The sequence below is a fragment of the Colletotrichum karsti genome (assembly GCF_011947395.1).
Source record: "Colletotrichum karsti strain CkLH20 chromosome Unknown Scaffold46, whole genome shotgun sequence".
NCBI classification, from domain to species: Eukaryota; Fungi; Ascomycota; class Sordariomycetes; order Glomerellales; family Glomerellaceae; genus Colletotrichum; species Colletotrichum karsti.
Window position 1 is genome coordinate 430,890 of NW_024065946.1, and position 16,481 is coordinate 447,370.

The 16,481-nt window shown below is 52.3% G+C and overlaps 7 protein-coding genes across 7 annotated transcripts; 4 read left to right on the top strand and 3 right to left on the bottom strand.

Moving 5' to 3' along the window:
- Positions 1 to 833: 833 nt before the first annotated feature.
- Positions 834 to 2,261, bottom strand: CkaCkLH20_11281 (uncharacterized protein; the record flags this gene model as incomplete). Its single annotated transcript, XM_038893995.1, has 3 exons — positions 834 to 1,055; positions 1,114 to 1,564; positions 1,621 to 2,261. The coding sequence occupies 3 exons, from the start codon at positions 2,259 to 2,261 to the stop codon at positions 834 to 836; spliced, it is 1,314 nt and encodes a 437-aa protein (XP_038740821.1).
- A 927-nt stretch (positions 2,262 to 3,188) lies between these two features.
- Positions 3,189 to 3,714, top strand: CkaCkLH20_11282 (prefoldin subunit 6; the record flags this gene model as incomplete). Its single annotated transcript, XM_038893996.1, has 4 exons — positions 3,189 to 3,249; positions 3,300 to 3,370; positions 3,428 to 3,552; positions 3,606 to 3,714. 4 exons carry the CDS (start codon positions 3,189 to 3,191, stop codon positions 3,712 to 3,714), a joined length of 366 nt encoding a protein of 121 aa, XP_038740822.1.
- Positions 3,715 to 3,933: 219 nt separating this feature from the next.
- Positions 3,934 to 4,509, bottom strand: CkaCkLH20_11283 (uncharacterized protein; the record flags this gene model as incomplete). The annotated part of the gene is made up of 1 exon (XM_038893997.1): positions 3,934 to 4,509. The coding sequence occupies one exon, from the start codon at positions 4,507 to 4,509 to the stop codon at positions 3,934 to 3,936; it is 576 nt and encodes a 191-aa protein (XP_038740823.1).
- A 1,725-nt stretch (positions 4,510 to 6,234) lies between these two features.
- On the top strand, positions 6,235 to 7,982 carry CkaCkLH20_11284 (endosome-associated ubiquitin isopeptidase; the record flags this gene model as incomplete). The annotated part of the gene is made up of 3 exons (XM_038893998.1): positions 6,235 to 6,372; positions 6,424 to 7,745; positions 7,799 to 7,982. The coding sequence occupies 3 exons, from the start codon at positions 6,235 to 6,237 to the stop codon at positions 7,980 to 7,982; spliced, it is 1,644 nt and encodes a 547-aa protein (XP_038740824.1).
- Positions 7,983 to 9,881: 1,899 nt separating this feature from the next.
- CkaCkLH20_11285 (uncharacterized protein) lies at positions 9,882 to 10,407 on the top strand (the record flags this gene model as incomplete). Its single annotated transcript, XM_038893999.1, has 2 exons — positions 9,882 to 10,073; positions 10,138 to 10,407. 2 exons carry the CDS (start codon positions 9,882 to 9,884, stop codon positions 10,405 to 10,407), a joined length of 462 nt encoding a protein of 153 aa, XP_038740825.1.
- Positions 10,408 to 10,483: 76 nt separating this feature from the next.
- CkaCkLH20_11286 (acetyltransferase) lies at positions 10,484 to 11,221 on the bottom strand (the record flags this gene model as incomplete). Its single annotated transcript, XM_038894000.1, has 1 exon — positions 10,484 to 11,221. One exon carries the CDS (start codon positions 11,219 to 11,221, stop codon positions 10,484 to 10,486), a length of 738 nt encoding a protein of 245 aa, XP_038740826.1.
- A 3,066-nt stretch (positions 11,222 to 14,287) lies between these two features.
- CkaCkLH20_11287 (uncharacterized protein) lies at positions 14,288 to 15,517 on the top strand (the record flags this gene model as incomplete). Its single annotated transcript, XM_038894001.1, has 3 exons — positions 14,288 to 14,419; positions 14,479 to 14,893; positions 14,949 to 15,517. 3 exons carry the CDS (start codon positions 14,288 to 14,290, stop codon positions 15,515 to 15,517), a joined length of 1,116 nt encoding a protein of 371 aa, XP_038740827.1.
- Between the last annotated feature and the right edge of the window lie 964 nt (positions 15,518 to 16,481).

A 16,481-nucleotide genomic window follows, 5' to 3' on the forward strand; every position in this document is an offset into this window, starting at 1 on the left:
GGCTGTCGGAGTCATTTCTTCATTTTGGGCAATCAAAAGAGAAAAAAAAATCAACCATGTTAATGCATTCATGTGTATGTGTATGTAAAACCAACAAACCTCGTCCATACCCCCTCCATAACGACAAGATATCAGAGTATTCCCACCACTCGCGTCGATGTCTGTTTGAAGTTGGTAGTTGCTGCATGCGTGTGTAGTTCGTCCGTGTTTGAAGGTCTTCTGGCCGCTGTCCTCTCAGATGAACACGTGCTCTCATCCAAACAACACGAGACGATATTCTGATGCCGTAGCATTAGTGTACTCGATTTTACCTACGGAGCCAGGACAATCGGTGGAAAGAGAAAGTCAAAAGTCTTCCTTTACTTTTTTACGCTTTACGGTTGGAATCAAAAGGAAGGCTGCAATGCAGTAACGATAAAAGAGATAAAAACCACACACACACAACGTTGTGCCAATAATTTGTTTCCCACCCAATGCCCGGCCGTTCGAAACGCCAGAGGACGCCATCTTTCTCCCATCACTCCAACCTCCCTTCCCGAAACAGAAAAAAGGTTCTTTTTTCCCAGAGGGACCCGGCACACACAGCGCGAACTTATCAAAGAAACCCCCTCGTTCCATCAGCCATTTCGTCCACGAAGTCTGAATTCTCGTCTCCAGTCTTTTCGTTCTTTCGAAAGCATAAAAGGCGTTTATCTCCAAACAGTCGTTGCCGTCTTCACTTGTCGGCTCGTCGCATGCTCTCGGAGAATATTCATCTGCGAGAGCAGCCTGCGCAGCGAGAACGGCGAGATCCCAGCCGTCCGCTTCTCTCCCTGGGGCGACAACGGTCCAGCTCATGCGCCCTCGCTGCCAAACTCGTTGGTCCACTCTATTTGCTTGGCGGCGTCGTCCTCAGAAACGGTAGGGTGCGAGTCCCTGAGCGCCTGCTTGAAGTCCTTGAGCTCGATGATGGGCGCCATGAGCTCCTCCGAGTCGACGTCGTGGTACGTCATCTCCTTGGCCTCCGGGTCGCCGGGGGAGCACGGGGTGAGTTTCCTGACGCCGTCGACCATGACCTGTGCCTGTTAGCCGACCTGTCTCGTCTCGATTATGGTGATGAACGCTCCAACTTACCGCCTTGAAATGTGTCGCTTGAATGATCTTCCGCACGGGCCCCATCAGCGCCTGCTGCACCACGTTGGAGATATCGCTGCCCGAGAAACCCTCCGACATCTCGGCGAGCACGCGGTAGTCGTCCGCTCCAAGATTCGTCTCAGTGTCGCCGACAGCGAGCTTGAACATACGCGCGCGGCCGTTGGCGTCGGGCAGACCGATATGTACGCGGCGCTGGAAACGTCTGCGGATGGCGGCGTCGAGTTGCCAGGGGATGTTGGTCGCGCCGAGCACCAGGATGCCCTTGCTGTCGTTGCCCACACCGTCCATCTGGACCAGCAGCTCCGTCTTGATACGCCTCGAGGCTTCGGACTCGCCTTCGCCACGGGGTCCGCAGAGGGCGTCGATTTCGTCGATGAAGAGGACCGAGGGCTTGTTTTCTCTTGCCATGCTGAAGAGAGCCTTGACGAGCCTGTTTGTCGTGGGTTAGCGTGCCGTCGGATAAGTTGTAATCGAAGAAAAGCATACCTTTCACTCTCACCCATCCATTTGCTCACCAAGTCAGAACTGCTGACACTGAAGAATGTGCTGTTCGCCTCCGTTGCGACCGCCTTGGCCAAGTAACTCTTACCCGTTCCCGGCGGGCCGTACAGCAAAATACCCTTCCACGCCTGGCGTTTGCCCTGGAAAAGCGAGGGAAACTTGATAGGCAGCACGACGGCCTCCTTGAGTGTATCCTTGGCGCCTTCGAGACCAGCGACATCGTCCCACCGCACATTAGGCCGTTCCTGTAGAATGGCACCGCTCAGGGCGTTTCGCAGTTTCTTGTTGTCCTCGTCGCCCTCATCAGCGTTCGCCTTGCCCTTGCCGCCGCCGTTAACGCCCATGGCCCCAGGCTTGCCGCCGCCGCCTCCACCCCCGCTCTTTTTCTGCTCGGCTTCCGCGAGGTACGTTTTGAGTTTCTCGGCGCGGTCCATGTACTCGGCCGTCTTCTGGCGGATGAGCTCCTTCGACTTCGGGTTCTTCTCCCATTTCACGGCGAGGACGAAGAGCTCGAGGGACTTTGTGTAGAGGTTGAACGCCTTCTCGTACTCGGCGGCGTTGTCGGCGTCGATGGCCTGTTTGACCGTGCTGATGGCCCGACCGAGGAAGTCGGTGATGCCCGACATCTTTACGGTTTTATTAGCCCGTGATTATCTGCTTCGTTTGGCTGGAGGTCGGGTTTCGAGGGGATGAGCAGGAGGGTTGGTCGTCGGCGCGAATTCGTGATAAGGATGAGAAGAGCGGGGAAGCTTTGGAGCCGCCTGTCCTTTTGGCAACGATTCGTGTGGTTTCGACGCCGCGCGGGGATCCAGGAATTGAAGATTAGGCAGATGCGATAAATTCGATTCGGCCCCGAGGAGGATTGGGTCGGCGCTTGGCACTGACGGGTCGTGGGTTTGGCTGGTTGGGAACCTTGGAAAGGCGGGTGCGGGCGATTCTGTGACGTTGCCTGGGCAGTTCGTGATGCCAGACACTGACGCTAGAGGTGCCTTGTTGGCTGGTGGGGGTGGGGGCCTTGGTATGCTTAGATAAATGTACTGGGTAAGTAGGTGAGAAGCTTGCTTACTGAGACTTTCTGCTTATGCATCTTTTGTCACTTTTCCAATAGCGTCTTGGTCAATGACTGATTTTGGGAAGAATGTTCCTGTAATACCTAGAATTCTACTGGAATACTGATTTTTGAAAGTACGAAGAATTTCCCTGAGTTGAGTGGTTATCTCGTTGCTTTGGTGTTCCAGATATCTTTGGACTTCTTCAATATTCACATAAAGCTGGTAGTGCATCTATCCAGTATCAGAGTCTGTCACCACTTTCCCAGCGCACCGCAAACGCAACATCAGAGTACCAGGTATCTTCTGCAGACCACGTCCAAAGTCGAAACGACGACTGATTTTCAAGACCTTGGCACCAAAGAACGTCTGAAATTGCGACAAACGTCTCTATTACTCAACTAGTCCGGAGTTCTCACCGCGCGTACTCCGTCACTGCCCAAAAATATTGGGCCCTTTCCTTTTTTTCCTCTCACTTGAACCCCTCAGACATCCTCATCCACCATGGCTGAGATTCAGGCTAAGCTGCAAAAGCTCTCGGAGGAGTACCAGGCTCTGCAAACAGGTGGGCGAATTGAGTTTTACACGAGAGGATCGCTGCTAAAATCTCACCAGAACTTCAGACCACCGTCCAGGCGCGGCAAAAGCTCGAGGCTCAGAAGCAGGAGAACGAGGGCGTCAAAGAGGTGAGCCTCGCTCGCGGCCGCAATTTTCCGTAACTAAAATGCTCATGAATGGTGCAGGAGTTCGACAAGCTCAAGGACGGCGAGCAGATCTACAAGCTCGTCGGCCCCGTGCTGCTGAAGCAGGACAAGGTAGAGGCCGAGAGCACAGTGAAGGGCCGTTTGGATTTCATCACCAAGGAGATGTACGTCTGCCAAATTTACGTCGATTTGATCAGTTTCTTACTAACGACCGCAGTGAGAGGCACGAGGGTCAGATTAAAGAGGCCCAGGCCAAGCTCGAGAAGAAGAAGGGCGAAATCATTCAGCTGCAGACCAGCGCGCAGGCCGCTGCCAAGAAGGGTTAACGAAGAAACTACGAAGTCAAGTCTGGCGTGAGTGGTGATACAATTAACGACAAAAAAGCTACTAGGACTATGAATTATACCCAGCAATGCTCCGATAGCAAACATTTCCCGAAAACGCCTTGCTGATGCGCCTTTCCCGATGATGGTCCCCCGGCCGGTGACATTCGACTCGGTCCCAAATTCCTCCGTCTCATTAGATGTTCATTACGATCGCCTCTCTCAGTTCAAAGCCATGATGGTGAATCCCCACGGCAATCCCATGTTTCTCGAGGGCAGCTCCGTCGCCCAGCCGATGGCGTTCTGGTACTCATCCTCCGACGTGAACTCGGCGTCGTTGACCTTGCCCTCTACGGCGTCCATGATGAGATCTGCAATCTGGGTTTTGGTGTAGCAACGGCCAAAGATGCGGCTCTCCTCGATCTTGCGAATCATGGCGGAGCGCAGCTCGCAGTCCGCAAAGCGCTGGACGTCCCGGTCGAAAGAGGCCCGGTCGACGGGGTTGTGCTCGTGGTGAGCGGCAAGCTTGCGGAAGAAGGCGACCATGCCCGCGATGGCTTGGGCGAGCATGTGTGCCTTTGTGAGGTCGTCGATGCCGTGCAGCATCGTGGAGGAGTTTTGCTCGACCAGGCCGTGGGCGTCGTGGTCGAAGGTTGCGTGCACGACCGCGGAGATGCTGGAAGGGTCGGTGATGATGGACTCTGGATCTTGGAGGGCGAAGGTCTTTGCGATTTCGTCGTAGCATTGGGAGAGCGTTGTCCACATGGAGACATTATTTTGGACGGAGGCCTGACCCATGCTTAAGGTGAAATGGGACATGGTCTTTTCGACGCTTTCTGAGGGTTGTTAGTGCCGTTCAGTGTTGTTGTAGTTGCGGCTTACTTCTGCAAAGGGAGGAGGACATGGTGACGGTTGGTCTTAGTAGTGGTGATGTGGATGAATCAGGTGAGATAGCACTTGAATGGGATATAGACTGGTTTGATGTTCGATGAGTGTTTACAATCACAAAATACTGAAGAGCTCGGCATCACCAGAGGAGAAAAACTTGACCTTTAATGTAGTCGGCGTTGTCGCCTTGTGGCCTCACCCGGGGATGCTTCCAGGTCCAGGCATGCGGGACGTGATTACACCCATCCCTGAATCTGGAATCTGGGCGACCACAACACATGGCCCAGGTCCATTATCCGTTAAGTATCGACTACTCATGCGGCGGTACCCAGTTTCGCGGGAGATGTCCGCGGCCGGTCCAAGGCACAAGACACGACTAAGAAAGCTAGCAAGACGGGTTCCTCCACGCCCTCCACACTGCCCGCGACAACATCAAGCCATCTCGCCGTCAGATTTGGCGGGATCGCAAGATGCGATAGCTGATAACCTGACGACTCGGCACCGCCACGCACGCGAGTCTGAGACTGAGACACTGGCTGGTGGGAAATTCACAGAAATAAGGCGGTCTCCAGACCAGACCGCCAGGGAGATCTGTCTACCATCGCTCACCGGCGACCAGCGGAAGCGTGGGGGTTGTTTGCTGGGCAAGCTGCACGTCAAGCTGCAACGGAAAAGGGACGTCTGACCCGGTCCGACTCGTTCGAGCAGGCGGTGGGAGCATCCAAGGATGGTGCCACGCTCAGACAGGCGTCAGACTCGAGCCGCGGGGAGATCAGTGCAGTGAAACCAGGAACGCAGGTTGGACGGACTGGCGGGTTGGCCGGCCCGCCGGTGCAGGTGTTGTTGTTTTTTTGCCAGTAATGTCACTGGATTTACGAAAATTACAGAAGCAGGGCGGCGTTCCGAGAATTCCCGAGGTCTTGGTATTTTTGTTGGGTGAGGCGAGCAAACTCGTAAATCGAACGGAAATACGGACGGACGAGAATGACGTGCCTCTCCTTTTCTTTTGGTGTCCCATGATACTCTGGTCGGAGCTGAGAGAAGCAAGGCCAAGAGCCGATTCAGCTGTGTTGCATCAAGGAGATGACCGGACATGGCTGATGGTTGATAGTCGACAAGGCCCGGGTCCTCCCGCTCACTGCCAGCTGTTGGCTCACCCTCTGCTGGATTGGCTCACCGAACCTCACCTGAACTCTCACCTTTCTCCGGGCATTAGGTAAGCCGAGCTCCGAATTACATAATGTAATTGCACGTGATACTGCAAGGGTCCAAGCTCTACCCCTCCATTGAAGTGCCATCCATGGACGGCAAGAACCTTGTCGGCTTCACGGCGGGGTGTGCTTCAGCCACGGGTGGCTGGTCCAGCGCTTCGTCATACGCTGCGGTCTCTGGGACGAAACCTCCAAACGTCCACGAGTCTTGACCGAATGGTCGAGCATCTGCTACCTCCAGGCTGCCACTTTCGGGCTCCAGACCTACGAAAAGATGCAAACGGTTACCTGATCGGTGTCCGTCACCACCCGCGATCCTGATTCCAGTCACGAGATCATCTTCTAGTGCTCCGCGAGAGCTCACCATCCATACCCATCACCATCTTTGCCTCCGTGCGCACTTAGCCTACGAACCACGATCAAGATGAACGGACCCTCGAGCCCCCGGCCCGCCCGGCCCATGAGCATCAAGGAAATCACCGATGCTGCGGAGGATTTCGAGTTTAGGACAACGATTCCCTTCAAATACTGGGCGCGCTCAGCAGATACCCTATTCCAAGAGGTTCGTCCAACCCCTGCGGGTTGTCAACGAGGCACTGACTGACCGACCAAGGCAACCTTTGCGCTACAAGATAACGATATTCGAAAGGCATACCAAATGCTATGGCGTCATTCGATGCTTGTCCTCAACCACCTTAAAACCCATCCCGATGCGAAGCTCCCCGAGAACAAGGCTCTCACGAAACCGCTTTTCAAGCGACAACAGGAGGAGGTGTTCGGGCTGCTAGAGAACCTGAAGCCGCAGATTGAGCGCGACCACAACGAGTGGCAGCTCATGAATGCATCCAAGAAGAAGGCCGGCGCCGAACCCGAGAAGAGACCCGCGAGCTACGACGAATTCGCTGCACGAGACCCTACACTCAGTGGAAATGCCAAGATCCTCGACGCCGCCGAAAACCAAGAATTAGCCGTGTCTCTGGCGCAACGGGACTATAAGCGCAGAGATGCCGCAAGGAGAGCGACGAGACAAGCTGGTGTTACCGAGGAGGAGGAGCAAGAGCGCCGGAAGGGCGGTCGCTGGGAAGACTGGGAGCAGTTTGGCAACCCAGCGACAGACGACGATGAGATTCGGAGGCAGATCGAAGCTACGAGGAGAAGGCTGGACGGCTCAGATGGTGGACGCGATGTGGATTTCAGAAGCTCGAGGCCCCTTGTGCCACCCCCCAGACCGCCGCCACCGAGTTACTCGTACAACTATCCCTCCATCTCGAGACCCAGCAATGTGGAATGGGAGGCTTCACCACTACAACCGCAGCGCCCATATATGCCGACACCACCTCAGCCACCAAAACCGCCGAAGGAGGACTTCACGATATTGCGCCAGGAGCTCGACGCCGCGCCACCAATGAGACCAGGCAAGGAGCCCTTGCCCTCATACATGTCACCAACAACTCCCCAGTCGTTGCACCAAGATGTTCCCGAACTCCCCGCAAAGGAGGAGATTCCCCCACCCCAGTCAGAGAAGGAGCGTCTTACCTTCCGCCCTGCAGCATACCTCGAGAATGGCGATCCAATCCGGCCCGTCTTCCTCCCGACCCAGCTCAGGGAGGCATTCTTGAATATCGCGGCGGACAATACCCGCAAGGGACTCGAGATGTGTGGTATCTTGTGTGGACGGCCGGTTAACAACGCGCTCTTCATAAGCTGCCTCCTTATCCCGGAGCAGAAGAGCACACCGGATACGTGTGAGACAGAGAACGAGTCGGCGATGCTCGACTACTGTATCAACGAGGATCTGTTGATGGTGGGCTGGATTCATACGCATCCCACGCAGACCTGCTTCATGAGTTCAAGAGATCTGCACACGCAGGCCGGATACCAAGTCATGATGCCAGAGAGTATCGCAATTGTCTGCTCTCCCAGGCACCAGCCATCGTAAGCGCCTCTCACTATGAAAACCTTCCGAGGTCAAGCTAACAAATATGCAGTTATGGCATCTTCCGCCTCACCAACCCCCCCGGCCTCACACACATCCTTCAGTGCACCAAATCTGAGACCTTCCACCAGCACTCCATCGACAACCTCTATACTGGGGCCGTCAACCCGCCTGGCCACGTCTACCACTCCGACAAGCTCGACTTCTACGTCAAGGATCTGCGACCCCACCGGTAGGAGTCGGATGTGCGGCTACGGAGTAGATCACCACGACGTCAGAGCAAATCGGTTCAGCGACGAAGTAAGTCGCCACGATGCAGACGGCGCCTCATAGACAGCATGAGGGAGACGTAAAAGATTGTGATGTCGAGCTGGAAGTGAGAATGGGGCCGAACTCGACATGTGCGGGATGGGGACCTGGGATGAATTGCTTTTGCATGGCGAGGGCGTTTGGTAGTTCGTAACTGGACGCTCGGAGAGCGTCAACAGGGATGATAGAAGCTCTGGGTTGGGACATGTGTTCATAATCATCATGACACAATGAAGCAGTATGAGAAATACCTGCCGTGGTCTCTCAAGCACATCGCTTCCTGGGTGCATCTCCATGAAGTACGAAACTGACGGTTGCTCGAAATCACGTATCACTACCGCTATGTCCAGTCCGGTAGAAAACTCTAGAAGCTCTTGAGTCCAGCTTTGGGAAACGAAACGTTTGCCTATGCCGGTGCTATCGAATGATGTTAGGAGGGTAGAAGCTGCGAATTGTGACTGAGGTATTCTCTATGCTTAATCCTCCTAGACCATATTACCTCATTTGTTATTTGCATCCCTAGGCATCGCCCAAATCAACCCAAGTAAGACGAGAGATCTGTCCAAAGAAACCAAAAATAAAATTTGGCAATAGACTGCCCCCAAACGAGAGAATGTGTAGACCAGAGATCACGGAGACAACACAGCTTCTGCCAAACTATATGGAGATAAACCCGCTTCAAAATCCATACCTCCCAAAATACACCTTTGCCCAGGCATAGCTATGAGTCACAGATACATCCTGTGTTTGATTGTCATTCGGAATCTCGCCATGTTGTAATTGTGAATGTTGCGAGTGAAACATCTGCTCAACCAGCTAGCTCTGCTCATCCCAGGCTCATGAATTGACTCGTATGAAAGGTAGCGAGAATCGATACAGAATAAGATTGAATTTCACGGAGGAACTTCACTGAGGTGATTCGAACTACCTCAAGCCATTCAGAAGCTACGAGAAACGAGTCACAGTAGATGAGATAGTTCAGTATAGCTCATACCAAACAGTTTAATACCAGTAAGCTACAATGAACACTACATGAAGAGAAATGTATCTCTCTCACGTGCAGAGATCATAAATGGATAGGCCTCAGCATACTTCCCTAATACAATACAAAGCAGACCAAGAATGATATAGTCTCATTGGAAACATGTTCCAAGTTGTCCACTTTCAAGAGTAAGTACCGAGAAAGATTCTTGAATTATGCAATAATTTATCCCTATTCTAACGATTTCCTAGGTCCAACAAGTCTTTTCATATTCAACTTCATGTCGCTCTATTTCTTAACTAATATGAAGTGACAAAACTAAGAACGAGTAAGGCGCCGTAGTTGCAAGATCATAAATGAGCACAGAGACAACTCTGCAAGTGAGAGATGAGAATATTGGTTTTCGTCGAGTAGCTGAGAGGGCAGCCATCGGCAATGACCACTTCAACAAGAATCCATGAGCTCATTGAATCCTACTCAGAAGCCATAAAGGTTTCGAAGTCAATCGATGCGAGGCACTAAAGGCCAGAGCGTATCCTGCGTTGTCCATCCCATCGCGTGGTGGAGGGTTTAGAAGAGTGTGGTGACCAAGGCCAGCTGAAGATGGATTTCAGACCATGACGTCACTGCCGCGGCCCGCAAGCCATACGCGTCTGCCTGCATGTGCTCTCTCTCATGGTCCTTCTTAAGAAACAACATCTCTTCGCAATCGACAGTTTTATGCCCTATTCTAGCAAGTTGAAGAACACCACCAATACGGAAAAAGATCGAGCTCAGCTGGCAATACCACATCTATCCACCACAATCATCAGCACCCTCCGCAACGACCATCCCTGCAGAGAAGATGGCCTTCCCCACGAACATGCTAGGCGTTCTCATCGCCATCGTCAGCGTCTTTGCGCTCGTTCATTCGGCAGACTCGATTCCCAGACTCCTCAAGTATGAGGATAAGGCCAAGAAGGCAGCGGAGTGGAGTAGGACGGCGGAGAAGAATCTCTGGGATATTCGTTACACCGTCGGCACGGGTTTCGTAGGCGTAAGTGATGGCGTCTTGGTAGGATCAGATGCCGTGTTATATCCTTACTAACGACTCTTCATAGTGCTTGTTGTCTGCCGTCAGCGGCCTAGCATTCACTTTCGTCGTGCCCCGCGGCATTGGCATTTTCACTGTCGGCTGGCCCATCATGCTCGCTGCCGGCTTGACATACGGACATCAATACATGCGATCCTTCTGGGCCTCTAAGCCCAAGGTTCCATTGATGAAGGATTTCAACGAGGCGATCTCCGATTCGATGATGGTGCAGGACATGATGAATCCGTTGGCTGGAGCATGGGGCCTCATGACGTTCTGCAAGTTGGTTGGACTGTAGATATTACACTGTTACCATGGATTCAAGTCAAAGCAATTGAGAAGCTATGCTAATTGATTCTCATGTGATGATTTACTCATACACCTGCATCTCTCTTCATGTAGACCCATTGATATGTGCCCCATGACTCCCGATCTCCAGTAATGCCTTCGTAGCGTTCACCAGGCATGATGCCCTCGGCATAGATATTCAAGTCAGCCTCCAAACTGCCAATTTCCCGAAAGCCATACTTCTCATATGCAGCTACGGCACTCATTGAAGACTGAACCCAGCAAAAGCTTCCCTCTTGATCCGCCTTGTCCGTACCCCATCGTATGAGCCGTGACCCAACTCCTTTACCCTGAAAGTCGGGATGCACGACGCAGCTCACCACGATCCGACACCGGCAGCCTTCCGGCATGAGACGACAAACCCAGTACTGCATCGAATCATTCGTGAGATCCTTGAGGTCTTTGATCTTCTTGGGGTTCGCCGGGTCGACGGCGGTAGCAGCCCGTGGCTCTTCAATGGGACCGGTGAGGGGCAGGTCCGTGTCGCCGGCGAAGCCCCGCCTAGCCCACCCGACCCAACCCACAGGCTTCCCAGAGATCTCGGCGACGATGAGATCGACCTTTGGCGAATCAAGCCACGATTTCAGCCCCTCGCCCATGCCATCTTTGAAAGACGAGTCGCCGTGGAAGACTGCTTTGAGCTGAGTGTGTGAATCCGTCCGAAATGCCGCATCGGCGATAGCTGCGAGGGTGCCGACATCGTGAGCCGTCGCTGGCCGGAGGATGACGTCCGGACGGCCCGGCGTGGGGTGTGCGGAGGCCATGAGTCGGAACGCTTGGCGGTGTCAAGTTTGATGAGTTGCCGGCTTTGTGGGGGGCTAGAACTTGGGACTTGGCACGGTGAGAGAGTTGAGGAAGTTCAGATAAAGTCACTCACCTGAGCCGAGAGCCGAAAGCAAATCCGCTAGTCCAGACATTGAATAGTTATATAAGATCTGGTACTGGCTAGGGTACCCTTATATTGTGGCCTACTTGTGGCTATTGCCCGCCGTAGACTCATACGGCGAAAACTCAAATCAAGCTAGTCCAGACATGGTGGGTGCTGACAGGCTCGTTTCTGTGCTGACGTTGACAGACCGAAACGAAGTTTGTTCCTTATCCTTATCGGAGTCGTTAGACCCAGGTGAGTGACTTGGAGAGATCTTATTCACCTTGATTGCAGCATGCTTCTTACAGACTGATAGGGTCGCACGTAAATGTGTAATCGTTGAGTATGGCGAGGTATTGACCAGAATAATAAGGGTGGCTGCATTGTATTGCGCAGCATATTGCATTTGTAGGGTCGCACGTCACAGCTCCTTCTGGTACTGCAATCGCAAAAGAAACCTCAAAACAAGTTATTAAGTAGAGACTGAGAATGAGCGGAATACGACTGATGTGAAGAATGATGATCCTCTCGAGCAATTTCATGATGAGTCGTACCGGTTTGCTGCCCTAAAGTGAGAGTGACAGACCAAGACTTATGGACTCCTGTGTGGCGGTGTGCTAGCCATTTGGTCTCATAGACCGTCAATTGGCAATTTGAGCAGGATATGGGAGACCAAAACTCCGAAACCCGGTGGAAGTTGACTTGATTCTTATGACTAGGCAAGGTCGCGATGCGGCGTCGGCTCTGCAGGTTTTCACTCATCGTCACCACGACGATGTTTCTGTGAATAAGCCAGTGTGGTATTCGCCAATTCCAAGGTGATCGAACACTCGGAATAGTTTCCGTAAGAGTTAGGAACAGCGGTGTACATATTTTTCATTCACAGCAACTCGCCACAAGCGTACCATCTCCCACTTCTCAAAAACATCTACCACCCCTGAGTCTGCACACTGTAAGCCGTTGGCGTGAACAGAGACCGCAGTCCACCATGTAAGGTGAACTACCTTCAACTGCTCGAAAGCATAGCCGCAAGTCAATATCTCAACGGCAATCAAGGAGCAATTACTCCGCTCCCAGGTGCTCAAAGAACTCTAGAGACTCATTCTGCAAGTCACCTTTACTATGAGTATACGGCGAAAATTCAAATCAAACAAGTCACCTTTGCCGTGTACTATGGAGTGGTATGGTCACTTGAAAACATGACCTCGAGCATCGCGTATTCGGATCATAAGGTTGCATCTCCACGAACATCGAGACGTTCACTGTCGTATAGCAATTGCCCCGTTGCCCAGAAAAACCCGATCCTTACGATCTTTGAGGCAACAGCTATCCGTCAAGATCACACCAGTGATCTTTTACGGTGGGTACACTTGCCGACTGGAAAGGGGTGCCAGGAGCCACGACGTCGGCAAAGTCACAAGCGTGTCAGGCATGAGTACACCTCGGCTCTGTCGCCGACCCTGTCCCGCGGGGAAGCCGTCTCGAATTGCTGCGCTGTGTGCTGCCGATGGGGACCACGGCTTTCAATCTTAGGATGTCATCGCTTATACTGCCGAGAAAGCCACAAAGTGTTCTCGAAATTCAGTTGAAAGCCGTCATTAGTGGCTGTCAATGGCATTAACTCCTTGAGCGGATGCCGTGTCTTGATCCTATCATCCCAGACAGGGGCAAGTTTTGGCAAATCGTGCCTGCATCATGTGGTACCACCAATTTCTTCATTTTCGAAATTTTCGTAGAATCAGAACAGGTGTATCATTTCTTGAAATTATTTCATTGCCTCCTACATTTAAATCAGTCAAAACGGCCATGCACAATGCGGCATCCAGAACCGGAGAAGCATTCAGGATCTGATACAGTGGCGATAACGGAAGCAGTAATACTTCTAAAAATGCAACATTGATTGATAAAGAGGACAGGAGAACCGATGATGAAAACCTTGCAGTATCGCGACTCATCTGTAAGATCGCCGAGTACGCTCGGCCGGTAACAGTGAGGCTGTCGAGGACGGACGACAATGGCACAAAAATCAACACTCTGGGACACTTGCGGCCAGGGCTCAAGTCAGACCGTTTCTCGACGTTGCACAGAGGTTCTGGAAACTGCTTGAGGATACTGTTCGGCACCATTTTCCGTAAGGAGCAGACTGAAGCAACGGAGAATGTGTATCCCTCAGCAGCTTGGAAGCTTAAAGTGGCGAGTTTCTTGCCGGACTGACGTTGAATTATGAACAATTACGCTGGTAATGCGGGTAGTCTTAGGGCAAGATCTGCACTTTAGGGGGAAGGAGAATCGCTTCCATCGATTCCGTCCCGCGATGAATACGGGTACGAGCACGCTTGCAACAAATTCGAGGACATTCGACGTTGGCAGACCGGGCCAACCCAGCCTATCCACCATCCAACCTGACGAACAAGCTTGGACAGCGCACCTTCAACTGTAAAGTCATGCGAGGCTGTCCTAGTCGGAACGATAATCTGATTATTCTATTGGACGTTATGCATCAGTCGGCGCGAAGCGGCATGACGTTAGTTTCTCATGAAATGCCCGTTGCGGTAAGACTGTCGCAATATGGGCAGGCCACAACCCTGCTACCCTCAGACAACGCAGCAATAACGCTCCCGCGAAGATCTGGACCCAATGCCCCAAGAGTCCTCAGATGTCGGCAGGGACCGTTGGGCAGACCGTTGTAGTTCAACAGCATTCATCCCAGCGTATCATCCCAATGCGTTGATGTCGGGACGGTGAATGACGTACTGACATGTCTTCCGATCGAAAACTTTCTCGATGCCCGTCGGAGGCATATTAAGGAGGACCCGGGCCCGAGTCACCAGGCCTAAGATCGCGGACCCAAAGCTCTTGTGGCACTTAATTGTTGTGGCTAAGCCTCTAGTCTAATGCCAAACTAAACCCTCTCAACTTCAACACCAAATATCTGCACGACAACAACCTCAACACTAAGAAAATGATCGGAATCGGTGGTCGGATATCAGCTATCATACCCATTCTCGCGTCGGCGGTGGCTGTCGCGCTATCCATCGTGCTCCTAGCCTCTGGCACCAACACTAGCAATGGAAATACCAATTACTGGCTGTCGGTAAGTCGCACTACATCTCGGACTTCCCGTCAACGTTAGCTAAAGAGTGTTGTTTGCAGTTGAACACCTCAAAACTTGGTCAACAACTCATCAAAATCGAAGCTGCGAATAACACAAATGGCAACGGAAACGGCGGCGGTGGCGGCACTGGTCTGCCCGGACTCCCCGGGCTACCGACCCCCACGATTCCAGGTATCAGTTCGCCGAGCGGCAGCGCAAGCGATCCCACAGGTATCACGAGTGGCCTTAATGGCATCTTGGGTGGCCTGCTTGGCAATTTGACCAACCAGCTCGGTAGCGGTGTTCAGGACATCGAGGGACAGCTGATGGGCAACTTGACACAGGCGTTGGGTGTGAAGGACACTTACAACCTGTTCCTTACCAAGATGTGCGAGGGCAACTACGTCAACGAGAACGACCCCAACACCAAGACCTCAATCTCATCGTGCTTCAGTTACGACTCCAAGGGACAAGGTAAGCCATTCCGGTTCATTCACAAGCTGGTAACGTACACTAACGTTTAATCCAGGTCTTCGAAACATCACTGATTCAATTCCATCGTCGTTTGTCATTGCGACCGCCAATGTCTCTGTACCCCTGATTTCAGCGATGAGAGGTACCATCGACCAGGTTGTCTCCCTAGCCAGCGGCGGCGCGAAGGCTATGACGGCTCTCCTCGCCATCGGTACCATTTGTGCTGGAATCACTCTTCTCGCGACCTTACCCATCATCATTGTTGGGTTCCTGCGCGTTCTTGTCATCACCTCACTCATCTTTTCCATGATTGCGGCAACTGTCCTACCACTCTTCGCTGCAGTTGTGACTGCGATCGTAGTGGGAGGCCGGAAAATGCTTGACAAAGAAGGTGATGCCTTCGGTATCCAGATCAAGCAAGGAGGACCTTTCATCGCCATGTCTTGGGTGGCTGCAGTTGCGTCTATGGCTGCTTCTTCCTACTGGTTTTCGATGTGGTTCGTCAGCTTCAGGCGAACCGCCTTCAGCAGGCGTAAGCGTACTGAGAGCGAGATTGGCAACTGGAGGGGTATCTTCCGCGAGGTCAAGGGTGACTTGAAGACATGGGAGGGTGGAGAGAAGTGAGGACGAGGATGACCTGCGACATCGGAGAGTTTAGGATCATGACGCTTTCTACAGACAGCAACACATCATGCGTACATATGGATTTGGATGGAAATATGGTTGAACGGCACATATTCAGTAGGGCTGTTGATGTTTTGAGCGCAGTCTTGGTAAATAATAATTGTCAAACTTCATTGGTACACATGTGCATCGCTGCAGGAGCATGATTCTTCAACGTCCACACATAATCCTCTTGCGTACAACGCCGCGCTAATGCAAACTCAGGCTGAGATCGTCCGAGCGCGCGTGCACGGCGTGCTTTGGTGCCATGTGAGACGGGGACAGAAGGTTTGCGGCTTCTTCGTGCACATGAGGCTTCGGGCATTGCGATAACCTTGAGCAATGATAGTTCCGCGTGCAAAGAAGTGGGCTCATGAATCTTCATTGCTCAAAGTCATCACAATGCCCGGACGCCCCATTTCACTCATTCAGGGGCGAGGTAACGGAGTTCGTTCCATTTCACTCTGTAATCGATTGAAGATGCTGCTACTTACATAAGAAGCTGCGGCATGATCTGTCACAACTGTGCAGATCTACTTCTGTCCCTGCGGAGGCTTTGCAGGCTGGCTTCTCACCGTTCACGCTCGAGCCTCCTAAGTAATAGTTAAAGTTATAACGTCTGTGATCAGTCTAGAACACTTGAATCCCATTCTGTGCTGCGACCAATGCGTACCAGCGTGATGTGTTTCATGATAATAAAGTTCGTCTTCAATCATACGGCGAACGGCTTGTCTGACTGTTGCCCTACCAGATACCAAATTGATGAGGACAATCTATTGCTTCTGTGAAAAGGCTCATCACACAATCTTCTCAATAACCATTTGACAGAGAGTCAAGTTGACGTTGAGAATATTAGGTATTGATCCAATCTTTTCGAGGCTAATTAGACTTCCTCCCCTGTACACACCACCATATTTTGGTTAGT